Consider the following 13,809-nt stretch of genomic DNA (forward strand, 5'->3'; position numbering starts at 1 on the left):
ACCTTTTCAACAAGTGACTCGTGACTGTGACCACCACCATCTTCGCTAAATCACTAAGTCAAAAGAACTTAGCTAAAAGGAACTTCTGGGCCAAGAGAGAGGAAAAATAGAATTCTGACCAACATTTATTTTATATTATTCTCGTATAGCTTTGCCTAATCACCTCTGTAGGGGTTTTGTGCATTTACTGGGACAATTATTAATAGTAGGCCACAAAATGATTCTTTGATGGCTATTAGAAATCCGACCTTGTGGGATAACTCACGGATACTAAAACACGACAGTACATTTATTAATAAATAAAATGTGCATATAAACATACAGATCTTAAGAGTGAGGGTTAGCAGAATACAAAAGGCATATATTCAATCACAAAGAGTTACAAACCAAGAGGGACATACATTCAGTATACCATTCATTTATACAGTTTTGTAAATGAACTTTGATTACAACTTCTACATTAGATACTCAAAGGCAAGTACGTCACTCATAAGAATTAAATTGATTTCAACTCAGGTTGAGGTAACAATTGAATTCTCGAGCTGTAATGCAGAATGTTGAATGCTCATCCAAACTGTGTGGATTCAGATCTCCCGCGGACACAAAGGAACAGCGGCCAATCGGCGTACTCTGGCCTGGTGCCAGGCAGTCCTGGTTTGGCGTGAGGTGGGGGAGAAGGAGGGAGAGATTCCTTCTGCAACGTGCTGGCAGTGAGCTCTCTGAAGACGGGCTAGTCAGTGTTGGCTGAACTAGCAAGAGTTTGTGCACATGAAAAGTGACTGCGGGTCCAAGCAAGTCACACTCTTTAGACGGGAAGAAGACCGGTTAGTTCCCGATGTATCGCTAGTCCTGAATACTGAGATTCACTTGTATCAGTAGTTCACACTGTAGTTCACACGTTGATCAGGCAAGTGTTCTCGGTGGGGTACCGGCGGTTCACGAGGTTTGCTGCTGGGCTAACCTCGGGCGGATCATTTGGTTACGCGCGGGCGACCTCCGGTCTTGACTCTTAGAACAAAGTCCTGGCACTCGGACGCACTGGCTGTCATGTGATTGTCCAAGCTGAGTCTGAGAATGTCCTGGAGGGGCTTTTCTGGGCCCTGTGCTGCCTGTTTTATCTGGAGGAACTATGGTCGTTCATTGGTTGAATGTTCCGCGGGCATTCGAGACCCACGTGGGGTTACCCTGCCCTACCAGTTTCTGATTGGCTGATTGAGGTGGAGGATGAGTAACCATGCTCTCTGGCATTAGGGTTGTAAACAACCTGGGATGCACTCTCCCAGACAGTAAGGCGTCAGAGATTACCATTTATTAGGGTGGCTGGAGAATCTCAGCCTTGGGAGTTGTTCCTTATCAGGAAACTCTATCAGCTAGAAAAGCACCTTAAATCTGTGTTCAGCACCACTAAGATTAGGGAGAGAGAGACTGGCAAGGGGGTAGCAAACTTAATTCCTGTATTTTTAATAAGCCTTGCCGCTACACCGCAAATGTACAAACAACAAATGTACAGTGGGACATTTGTCAGTGTCATTAAATATCAATGCATAGTGAGTGTGGCAGCAATATATAGTTTTCATGAACAGTCCATCCATTAGAAGAAGAGAACTTCTAAAATTAAGCTCCTCCCTTTTCATGCAAAAAAACATAGCCTCTTGTTGTCACAGCATCTAGTGGGCAACAACAGGACAAGGTTCAAGACTTGTCCAGCTATTTCTCGCCCCACAGCACTTTCAGACCTTATCAAGAAATGTTAGCTGGCCAAGTGTGTTAATCCTAATAGGTATAGAACATTCAGTATTCACATTTTGACACTCCAGAAATAAATTTATTTCAGAATAGTAAATACAGTAGGATGTTAACGTTTGCAAATTTAACATTGTCTTATTTGTCATTCAGTCTGGCCAACAGGGTATGTATGCAAGAAGAACAAAAAGAGATTAAACCAAGCTGAAAGTTGTTCTGAGGAATGAAGACTCCAGAAGACTTTATAGGCTCACCGACAGTTTTATTACCAATTTCAGTGGGAAATACTAATCAGGGAGGCAGAGAAAGTCCTGGCTGGACACAGAGGAGGAATTCTGTTGGTTATTGTAACTGATTACTATAAGTTTGTGATTGCTGTTGTTTCTTTTAGCTGATCAGTGTTATTCAAATTAAAGCCAATGCATTGGTATTTTAATGATCTTATAAGGGAAGGTTACTTATGTCTATATACATTATATACTGTACTATATACTGTAGTAAATTATGCAATGGTATATGGGTGGACTTGGTTACATGAGTTTGGTGATTCGCAATGATTTCTCTGCACCAAATCCTCATAAATGTGAAGACCACTTGAAAATGTGGTAATTCATGATAGGTGTTCAATATTTAGTTTGAGACATTTTTAATACTTTGTCTAGTATTTTTTTTTAAATTGTATATATGGCTAACGCTTCCAGTTAATTTGTAGTATAAAAGTTATAAAAGTACTCTGAATTTACGGGTCCTATTTATGATTATATAAGCAGATTCAACCAGACATATTAGTACATTAATTACTTCATTGTAGTAGCAATGACTGGATGTTAACCTCATTTAATGATTCACTGATGATGGCCAGTTGTGGGTCAATTTATGTTCCTTCCTTATTAATTCATAAATTGTATTTAAACATAGCAAGACACAAGTTGTGTATTAGTTCAAATGGGATTAATATAGCCTAAGACAGAGGATCATGATAGTTTATTTGTGAAGTTCTGTTGTCAAGGTTTTAAAAGTTGGATTTAAAAGTAAGAATTTTTAACTTTTTTTGTACAAGCAAGTGATTGCTGATAAACACACTTTGGTTGGAGTTATACTCAACACTTAGGCCAAATACAAGACATGAGTTGAGTTTTGCACAACAGTTATAATAACCTTTATTTTATAAATTGCCTTTCTTGATGGCATCATTTCAATGTGGTGTACAATAAAAAAAAAAAATTGAGAAAGAGCTATACACAAATTCACACAAAATTAAAACCAAGATTATATAACTTGTAAAAGGAAATTTGTAAGTGCTTACTGATTTGCACCATCTGATCTGGACCAAGAAATTATTAAATAGCCTTCACAACTGAAAGCATTGATGGTCCTGTGTATGGAGCCTTGCACTGGAAAATAAAAGACCAAATTCCAAGAGCTTAAACAATGTGTAAGTGTAAAGGTAGTTAAAAGTTCACAGATGCAGTCAGGAGCCAAACTGTTCAAGCCCTTAAAGATGAGTTTCATGCAGTAATTTTATTCTGAAATCCATGGACATGCAGTGCAAGGAAACTATAATGTGATAGGTATGCATTTAGATATAATTAAGAGCAAAGCCTCTTGAGTTCTGAACAAGTTGCAGCAATCTCTGCATTGCACTAATCAAGCCTGAAGAAGCCAAAAGTATATATTGGGTTTTTTTAGGAGAGTTTAACAGATATGTAAAATATTCAGAAGAAAAATTACCCTCAAAGCATAGCGTACAAGAACTCCAAATGCAAATCTTGGGTCAAAATGACACTGAGATTCCTGACCCAAGTACTTGGGACTAATTTGACATTAATAAGACATTCAATAGTCAAACTAAGGTTGACATATATGCAGAAATGATAAGAAAACCCCATAAACAGAAGTCTTTCAGTTTCAGTTTTTTAATTTGAGATGTGCTCTATTGCTAAAAGCACAACATTTTTGCCTTATGTCGTAACTACATCTCTACAGCTCATACATTTGTAAACATTTCAAAATGAATATGTTCAAATAGAACTTGTACTATTTTCATTTAATTACAAAAGTCACCCTGTCAATTTTCTTTTACAGATCACATAATCAGAACGTGCGCAGTTAGTTGTTTAAAACTAAGTTTCCTTTTAAATATTCTGCTGAAACACTTTTTGCATTGACTTTTGATTTTTTGAATGGATTATTCAGATATATCATAGCTTATAGGAAAACTACATTTTTTACATGTTGAGGAAGGCCTCAACCGCATACTTAGTGCACTTTGTTAAAAAACAGGGCTTCAGATTGTCTCCTGCCAGGATGAAGTGGCAGTTGCTATGCGCCTGATGGTTTCCAAGGTTACCATTGCCTTTTGACCTCTTTTTTTTTTAGCTTTCCGCAAAGCAATGTGGGAAATGAGTGGAAACATAGCTACACTTTAGTATGCATATATTATACTGGAAGCTATATGAGTTTTGTGGTGCTGTGAGTTAGGAAGTGATTTCCATGACTATTTTGGGTAAATGTTATGATTTTAGCAATTTATCCATCTAGCCTCTTTGATATTTGCTGTTATTGTGCTATTGCTATAATTACACAAATTTACTACTTAGCCATTATTTGTTTCTTTCTTTTGCTAGAATGACAAAAGCAAACTCTTCATTGTTTAAATTCCTAGTAAAATAATTAATTTGTCTTTTGTTTAAACATACCACAAGTCGTAAATTAGAATCACTGGGCTTTGAGAGTGGCTAGCAAACTGTGCAACATATTCATGCATGTCCTTTTGGACATTTAATGAAGCTTATCAGTCATGGATCCTTCATGGATCTCTTCATTGTCTTCAATCCTGTTTAAATAACAGAAGCTAATTTATAAAACTTGGCTGTTTTAAACTGATGTTGCCCACAATAAGGCTGTTCTATAGATCTAAGCTGGTAACTTTACTATTTACATGTTGCCACTTAGGTTTATATTTTTATTTTACTTGCATGCACTTATTTGCATGCATACCAAATAGCTTCTGCTCCTGTGGTTTCTGCACTTTGCAGGTGTCTTGTCTGATATTATGATCTGGAGTAAACCGAACTTTCTTAAAACTGACAGAACTAAGGTTATGCTAGCCAGTTTCCACCATTAGAGCTACAAAGCTGGCATCTTCAGTGTTAACAAAATCAAATCCTTGATGGAAGCAGGAAACCTTGGTATTACTATTGGTCCCGTGTAATATAAAGAGCGTGTTAGGAATGTCAAAATCTTCCACCTGCACAGCAGCACATGTATTCTGCGTCCGATACGTGCCTTTATTTAATCAGCATTAGACTACTGTAATATTTTACTGGGGTAGAAAGCTGGCTCTGGAATCTCCAAACCTCTGTAGCTTGTTGAAGCTGTCCTGCTCAAGTATAAGTTACTGATTAGTCTAGGTTCAAGTTATCTTAAAACATATTACATGAGAATAGACCATCACATATGCTAAGATGTGCTGACTCAGTTTTCCCAAATTCCCGGTTCAGGTACAGACTACATTTGATTGTTTGTCCCTGAAAAGCTGGGTTCAGAAGTCACAGATTTAAATATTCTTAAATCAGTGACTAGACTAGCCATTTTTAACATTTTCTGAAGTGCCTTGATACAATATTCCATGTATAAATCAAAACATTAAAAAACATTCAGTGCTTATACATTATAACAATAAAAAGTGTTCCAGATAGATTGCTATTGTTCTACAGCCAGCTACCACATCCTAAATGTGACTCCATGATTTATGAAAAATGCTAACTGCACATTTTCTGCACTACAATATTAACAACGAAGTATGTCCTCTGCTGTTAAGACAAATGAAAAAGCTTAAGCACTGTCAAGAATTTGAAACGCATTGAAGGTGTTCAGTGTATGTAAGAAGAACAAGATCACTGAAAAATTAATGTTTGATCTTACTTATCCCTGTGGAGTTCGTTCTTGATAAGTAAAATGATTTTGATCTGAAAGAAAGACAGAAATTTCTAGAAATGTTTTACATGAAAGGGTCAATCATAACATCAGAGACTTGATTTCTTTTTATTTCCAGCCTGTTTCTAACTTGATTTCTAAATTGATACAGAAAGCACAGGAGCAATGTGGGACCAAGCAAGCCTGTTTCTCAGCCCCGACGGAACATTGTGGGTTGTAGGATACAGCATGGCTGGATGGAAGGCACCGGGCCTCTCACACAGTGGAAGGGGACTGTTCTTGATCAAGTTCCAGTCAACCCATCTCTTTACCTGATAAAATATGATGGCTTTGACTGTGTCTATGGACTTGAGCTTCACAAAGATGAGAGGGTTCAAGGTCTTGAAGTCCTACCGGACAGAATCGGTATGTTTTTTATGTTTTCATTTGTTGTGTGATTTGTAGGTGTAATAAAAAAATGAACAATATTCGGCCTGTACAATATTTCAAATAGCTCATTGTAGTCTTTATTTTCTCCCTCGAACTGACCTCAGTTATACATTCTGAATTAAGTCTATAAGATAGCAAGACAGTCCTAGTGGTTTATTTCACCACTAATTCTGGAAACTTTTTTGTTGTTGGTTTTATGTAAGGCTCTTTGTGGCAGGAATTTTACTTAATAAAACAACACTGATAACCTTGCTTATAACTACAAGTGTGTCTGACTTTGTTCAATATCAGGTTATTGAATCAGGTGATTGTTTAAAACACATCATAACTGACCATAAGTATTACTATAAATACAAAAATAGGAGCTTATGAAAAGTTTGAAAATGGGATTTATCAAATTTAGGAAAAAAGGCTTTGCATATTAATATGGTGGAATCAACAGCTATGAATTAAAACAGGCTTTGAACACAACTGTTTTTTCAGTACACAAACTGAAAAATTATTCGCTTGAAGAAAGAAATTGCTATTTTATTAAAATATAAAAAAGAAATAGAAGTGGAAACATTTTTACTCTTCTCTTAGGTTTCTTTATTATTATCTGAGAATACATGGGATAATGTTGTCTTTGCAGTTTTTGTAGTATCTTTATCTTGTTTCTGACACTGTCAAAAGGAAAATTTCTGGTTGACTTAATGTGACGTAACATATCTTTGATGAATTCTTTTAGAGGCAATAAAATATAATATGCTGATTATTTCACTTTATAGATCAAAACTAAAATGGTTATCCAGAAAGGTTAGTGAGAGACAAAATGAAACAGATCAGTTATAATCAGTTATATTATAATATACTGCAAAGGGAGAGCCACAAATATAAATATAAACCAAGTTTAGATTCTTCCTGATTTAAGTAAAGATATTTTTATATCTGTATGTTTTTGTAGAATATAATTTAGTGTCCCAAATTTTATTTTTCATTGATTTGTTTAATTTATCCAGTCTCATTTGCAAGAGTCACAAGTCATCCATTTTAGTGGAAAAGGAAATGCGAAATTATTGATACATTAAAAATTAAAACTCATGATACTTATTACTGTAAAAATGTAATTCGAAAAGGGTGTCAAATCTTCATGAGAGTGTGATCTGACATAAAGCTTTGAATTTTCATACCACTGTTAGGATTGGATGAAATCTGCAGATCTTCAATTTACTGTACAAAATCAAATACCATGACTAGGATTTTTTAATGGTTTGTTAAATAAAGATTAGTTATTTCTTTTGCAGTGTTTTTTGTCTGTCTCCTCTATATGCTTTTTTTTATTTTTATCATTCAGCTTCTCAGTAACTTTGATGTCTTTTTTTTGTAGCTTCTTCTCGAATCAGTGATGCACACCTGGCAGACACAATGATTGGAAAAGCTGTAGAACATATGTTTGAAACAGAAGATGGGTCAAAGGACGAGTGGAGAGGCATGGTGCTTGCACGTGCTCCAATTATGAACACATGGTTTTATATCACTTATGAAAAGGATCCTGTTTTGTACATGTATCAACTCCTAGACGATTATAAAGAGGGTGACTTGCGGATCATGCCCGATTCAAGTGAGTATCTATTAATGATGTTAGTTTAGATTGATTTATTTTATTGGAGAAGTTAACAAACCAAATAAAGGAGGCCCTCTTTTTTTTTAAAAAAAAGTGTTTTCAGTCTAGACTTAAATGAGTCTGAAGTTTAAGATTGCTTTTGTTAATTCATTTGATAGGGAGCACAATAGCTGAAGGTCAGCTCATGCTGTATTGAAAGATTCGGAACATTGTTCTTGGACGCAAAAATCTCTTACCCATTAAGTACTTTTCTTCTTTTTTCCAGCCATTTTAGAATTTGCACTGCTTTCATATTAAAAGAAGAATTGATTACATGTAAATGGACATTCAAGAAATTCCCATTTTGACTTTGAAATGCTAGTTACAACGCTATTTTTGTATTTTATATGTAACACTATAGTTAATTCCATACTGTTTTGGCAGACTTCAGGTATCAAAACAAAAGAAGGAGGGGTGAAGGGTAAAGTAGAGTATGGCTGTAAGTTTTAGACAAAGGTATGAAATGGTAAAAAATGGTATGAAAATCTGAGGCATTTGAGGGGGAGGGGTGAAAGGCAGAAAGCTGTCAATTAAAAGGATTAGAAAGATCATTGAGTGTCAGCGGAAAGATATTGAGACTTAAAGATGAATTTGGCCGCTGATGTCTTTTTTTCATAGGTGTTTTAGATTCTCTGTGAAAAGACACAGAGGTCAGTGGGTTCATGAGCTGGTGAGATAAAATGTTGGAATGTTGGCTTGCAGAGATCCTTGTTCTTCACTGTTTTATTTCTGTAAAATATTCCCTGAAGTAGTTGGTTCTCTTGTTTCCCCGGTGTAAATGGTAAGATGATTTCTGCAAGAAATGCCAAAAGTTATATTGATAAAGAAGCATGTTCCCCTTCTGGATAACCTGGAGCAACCGTAGCCATCACGTATGTGTGATGTAAGATGTATTTACCGTTAATAGTGGTTTTTGTTCCAACAGAAACTACCTGGTGTGGATGTTAAGTGTTTAAACACCTAGGGAGCATTACAGCAGAAATGTACACACTTTTAGGTTGTCAGTGGTTCAAGGTGACCTCAAATTTGTATATACTTTTAATTTACAGATTGCGTCCTTTCACGTCTACTGTCTTCTCACATTTAGTTTGGAGGAATGCGAATTGCTTTCTTGAAACTTTTAAAAGGATTAGTGTTTATTGAATAAATAGTTTTACATTTGTGACAAACCTTTTGACACAATTCCACATTCAAAAAGTGAAAATAAATTAAAGCATTTTCATTGTTTGATTGCATAATTTAAAATTATAAACTATAGAATAAGTCTGACTCTTAAAGTGTTTAGCAGGTTTATTTTGCAGGTACATTTATACTTATTTCCCAGGGAAAACAGTTATTTGAAACATACAATGAATGCATTGTATGGACCCTATAGTGTTTGATATATAACTGAAAAAAATTTACATATGTTCTGAAGAGCAGGGCATGGCATTGTTGTCTAGAAGTCTCCTTAATACATAATTGCATGGATATATCAGAGCTCTTCACTAGGGGAATATCATTTAAAATAAGTCATTGTCACTTCTTTCATGTATTCTCTGATATATGGATCATTAATTGTGGGCTGATCTTATGATGCATAGACTGCATGTGAAAGGAGGATGGACAAGCCAGAGGAAAAGGGATGCAAGTAAAAAATACATAAAGTTTAGCTTTTTTTTACTTTCATGATTTTTACATTTCATCTTTTAGTGTACACTTGCCCTTTTTTAGAACTTGTCTTCTCTTTTCAAGACAAAAAAAGTTCAGTTCTCTAGCCAGTCAGAACAGGAGAATAGAATTCTGGAATCACCCCTGAACACATTCACCCTTTTGTGAATTGTTTTTGATGTAAATCGATTCATCCATTTGAAAAATAAAATTCAAGGAAACCAAATTATCTTTGTCTGCCTTGCAAGCTGCCATTTTTCATCTCACATCCAATATCTTTGGCTACAAGAAGAATCAGTTATTCCCAACTGTAAAAAGCTTTTTGCTTTTGGAGTTCGGTAAACCACTACAAGCTACAGTACACCTCCAATTCAGCTACAGTTATGCATAAATAAAACAGTTGTTCTTGTTCTTCCATTCTGACTTTTTTTCTCATTCAAAAAATCTATAGGTTTCCGTTTGAGAGCAGAGCATTTGAACTCAAGATTCCTGTGCAGAAGTGCTGTCAATATAACAGCACTTTTTTGAGCTTATGAGGCATCTGATGGAGTAAACCCATACATTCTGTATTAGCAGTTATACTTCCGATTGTTGCCTTTTCTGCATTTGTTTTGTCATTTTGCCTCCTTACTTCATTACCCTTTTTTTGCAGGAGCATACTTTGCAAAAAAGCAGTCTTTTAATGGGAGTGACTTACCACAGTTACTGCCCTCCAATTTCAATAGCTAAAACCACTGTTATTGGCCAATGGGGACGTTCACAGCTGTCAGGCATGAGTGTGGCCTGGGCATAGAACTGTTAAAGTGATTAAAGCTTCTATCATTACCTGGAAGCTGATCCTTCATGGCCTGGTAATGACCTTGAACCTCCTGTAATCACTACAGAGCATATAACACCTGAAAAGATTAAAAGGTTTAGTGGTTGGGTGGATCGGATTAGCTTCTGAACCTCCTAATTTTCACTGTTCAAATACAGGGATTGTTGCTTTGAATCAAATTGTGAAACCATGTCTACTTCACAATTTTCCTTTTAAAGATAACAATGAAGTGTCCCTCACTGCAATAGAGTAGAGCATATCCAGCTCATATCTGTTCATTTTCCGGCTATGGCATAAGACTGTAATAAACCTGTAATAATTAACCAAGTAGATTTCAGCAGTTACTCATTTATTTTTTTAGCTTTTCTTAGCTCCTCTTTGCTTACTTTTTGCAATTTGTTGTATGCACTGTTATATCAGTGATTCACAGCCTTCAAGTGTTAGTAACAATGAAAGACAAGGTTGCAAATATGCTTAGTATGGCAGTAACATAACATCTTCTGATTATACCATATAACAAGCAAATGGTTTTGAATAAGTTTGTTTTATATCCACAAGAAAGTTTCATTAAATTTGGTTAGCAGTATTCACAATGTATGAAACCAAATTTGAATAGGCAGCAAGCTACATGAGTTCCAGTTCTGGCATTTGTTTTGTTTTGCGAAATCCAAGAATTATCAAATTGTGAATCATGATGTAAGTTTTACTTTTAATAATTACTTTTCAGCATAGTCATAAGATATGCTAACATTTCAAAGTAGGTTTCAATAGTATTTAATGAAAATAAAAATTCAGTAATTTCTCTCTTGCTAACTATAAGTAACATTGTACATACTGTTTTGTTCTACAATATTGTAATAGCTATATATTATTGCTATATATATATTGTAATACTCTTTTGGCATTGAATGAGTATTCTAACATTTTGGTTTATTTACTCTAATTGAAAAGCTAGTTATACACTTACATTCCCGTATTGTGAGTAAAACCAAAAGTTCAAGCTCTTTGACAAATTGAAAAAGGCATCAATTAGAGCAGTGGTTCTCAAACGTTTTGGACCAAGTACCACTCCTGATCAAACCAAAGCATCCAAGTACAACCTACAAGTCATCTTCTCATAGGAACCCAAGAAATTCTCAATGACCAACATGAGCGTGTGTGCACACACTGTCACACACACATATAATAAATATTATAATAATAAACTTTATTTCATATAGCTCCTTTAAAGATGGGTTCTCAAAGTGCTTTACAGAAAAAAAAACAGGAACAAAAACAAATAAAAATAAACAAAAAAGCACCATTTCAGTGAGAGGGGTGAGCCTGTTTAGTCGAGCAAAGCAGATGTGAATTCGTTTTCCAAGTCTTGATACAGTTCACAACAGAGTCTAACAGATTTTAGATCTTCAGGCATTTTCTTGACGGCAAAGGTCTCTTGGTGGATGTTGCAATGCGCCAATTCATTTCTGGAGCAACCTCTCTAATTCGTGCAACTACACCTCTGTGTCCGCTTGTCATTGCTCTAGCACTGTCTGTACAAACTCCGATGCATTTTTCCCAGTAGATGCCATTCTCTTCGATAAATTCATTCAGAAGCTGAAATATGTGCTTTCCTGTAGTTCCTGTTGGAAGCGGCTTACAGAACAGAAAGTCCTCATGGGACATACCCTCAAACTCATATCTAACGTAAACGAGGGAATTGGCCAAATCGACAACAGACTCATCTAATTGCAATGAAAAGCATCTGCTCATCTTAATGCGCTCTACCAGCGTACTTTTGATATCATCCGCCATTTCAATAATTCTATGAGTGACTATGTCTTTCAGAGGGGGCAGCAGGTCTAGCTGTTAAGCAGCTTTTTCTCTACACATAATACGTGTGAGCTTTTGTCAACGGTAAATAAGGTTGTTCAAAAATAGTGTGGGGCTTACCTGCTTTAGCAATCCGCAAGCTTGCATTTTTCCCCATTTCCGTTTCAGGAGTCTGTCTCAGAAATTAAAAGAAGTTTTAATTTCATGCGCATGGGAGCGAAACACGGAGATGCTTGGTGTATTTTTCTCAAATTAACCTAGAACAGTTCTTAAATATTTTTCTGTTATCTATCACGCTTTCCCGTGCTCACAAGATTACCAGCGTTCCTAGCACGCATTTCTATGCATTCCTGTGTTTACAACATTGGCATTGTTCCAAAATCACGCACATTCTCCTACCTCTCTGTTTACTGGAGATAAGTTTTTTTTAAATCCAATTGGTCACTTACTTCGTAGCATGCATTCCTATAGAGTGCTATAGAATTACATTGTAGCTCTGTGGCCACTCAAGTATTAGCGCGCGTTGTATCGTAGTACGTAGGCTGCATATTCGACACGTCTTAAAATAGAAAATATGAAAACCCGTCCCGATTTTTCAGCGCACACAACGAAGTTCCAGGGTCATATGGCGTAACAGCTGGCGGTGCTCCACGTACCACTGCTGGTATGCGTACCACAGTTTGAGAACCACTGAATTAGAGGTTTAAAGGTGATTATATAGATCTTCAGCCAGAAATAGGTAACCTTTAAAAGAATAAATATATTAACTATGGAAAATACATCTTTACTAAAAACAGATGAGAGTTCGGTTTTATTGCTGCTTACATTATTTCATTCCTATAACTTTGCTAACTGCATGTCGCTACCTTCTTGACTGGGTGTTTTGCTCTTGTGATCACCACAACAGAGAGCAGGTCGTGGTGGAAATGTCCTTCAGTCGTGTGTGGCCAGAAACAGAACTGGTCCATCTGACCAAGACTAAGACTTAAATATGTAACCAAACTATATAGTATGCCGGGTTCACACGCAGGCTTCAATAGTAACAGCATAAGCTGTGGTCATATAACAGTTTGGCCCTAATTATACACTGAACACTGTGTGACAAAACACTGATCAACAGACAGCCAAAGCTTGCTTATTACCCTTTTTTATACTTTGCAATCAAGAGCAACAGGAAGTTGCTTTTAGTACCCAAAACCTTTTTTGACTTTGATTTGGATACAAAACACAATAAAAGAAAAACATAAAAGTTTTAGCAGTGCAAGTTCATCAGTTTTGTTTGAGTAACTGATGCTCTTTTATACACATCATTTTAGGGCTTGTTTTAAGTTAATAAACTGTGCTTTTGTCTACAATTTAAGAAGATGTCTAGTAGAACAATTCTCTATCCCTTTTTAAAGCCTTAAGGTTTTCTTTTATGTATGCAACAGGGTTGATCAAATTGACCAACATTATTTTGATTCATGTCCACATGATGCTTCATTATAATGGTTTGTAGGTGGATATTGTTTGATCCTCTAAGAGTTGAGGACCTTATGCCTTAGTTTGACTCAAGGGAGCTGAAACATTGACACTGAATGATTGAACAGTTGATCTTGCTATGTTCAGTTCTTGAGTAGGTGGCTAGGAGAAGATCTTAATAAACTCCGTGGGCTATGATAGCCATTAATGACCCTTAAAAATTTACCTCAGAGTCCACAGTTTGCCAGCACAGAAGCAATTAGTAATGAATACTATTCTCTTTTGCATTACTTCAAAGGATAGGGGGACCACAACA

The 13,809-nt window shown here is 36.0% G+C and overlaps 1 protein-coding gene across 3 annotated transcripts in view; it reads left to right on the forward strand.

The window, feature by feature from the left end:
- Positions 1 to 13,809, forward strand: part of spina (spindlin a) — a 57,420-nt gene that overhangs the window by 40,234 nt on the left and 3,377 nt on the right. For all 3 annotated transcript variants that reach the window (XM_088629392.1, XM_088629393.1, XM_088629394.1), the window contains exons 4-5: positions 5,834 to 6,087; positions 7,478 to 7,711. In XM_088629392.1, the coding sequence (XP_088485518.1) occupies positions 5,834 to 6,087; positions 7,478 to 7,711 (488 nt within the window). The remainder of the gene's footprint in view (positions 1 to 5,833; positions 6,088 to 7,477; positions 7,712 to 13,809) is intronic.

Source organism: Lepisosteus platostomus, chromosome 4 (genome assembly GCF_059453375.1).
Source record: "Lepisosteus platostomus isolate fLepPlt1 chromosome 4, fLepPlt1.hap1, whole genome shotgun sequence".
Lineage (NCBI taxonomy): Eukaryota > Metazoa > Chordata > Actinopteri > Semionotiformes > Lepisosteidae > Lepisosteus > Lepisosteus platostomus.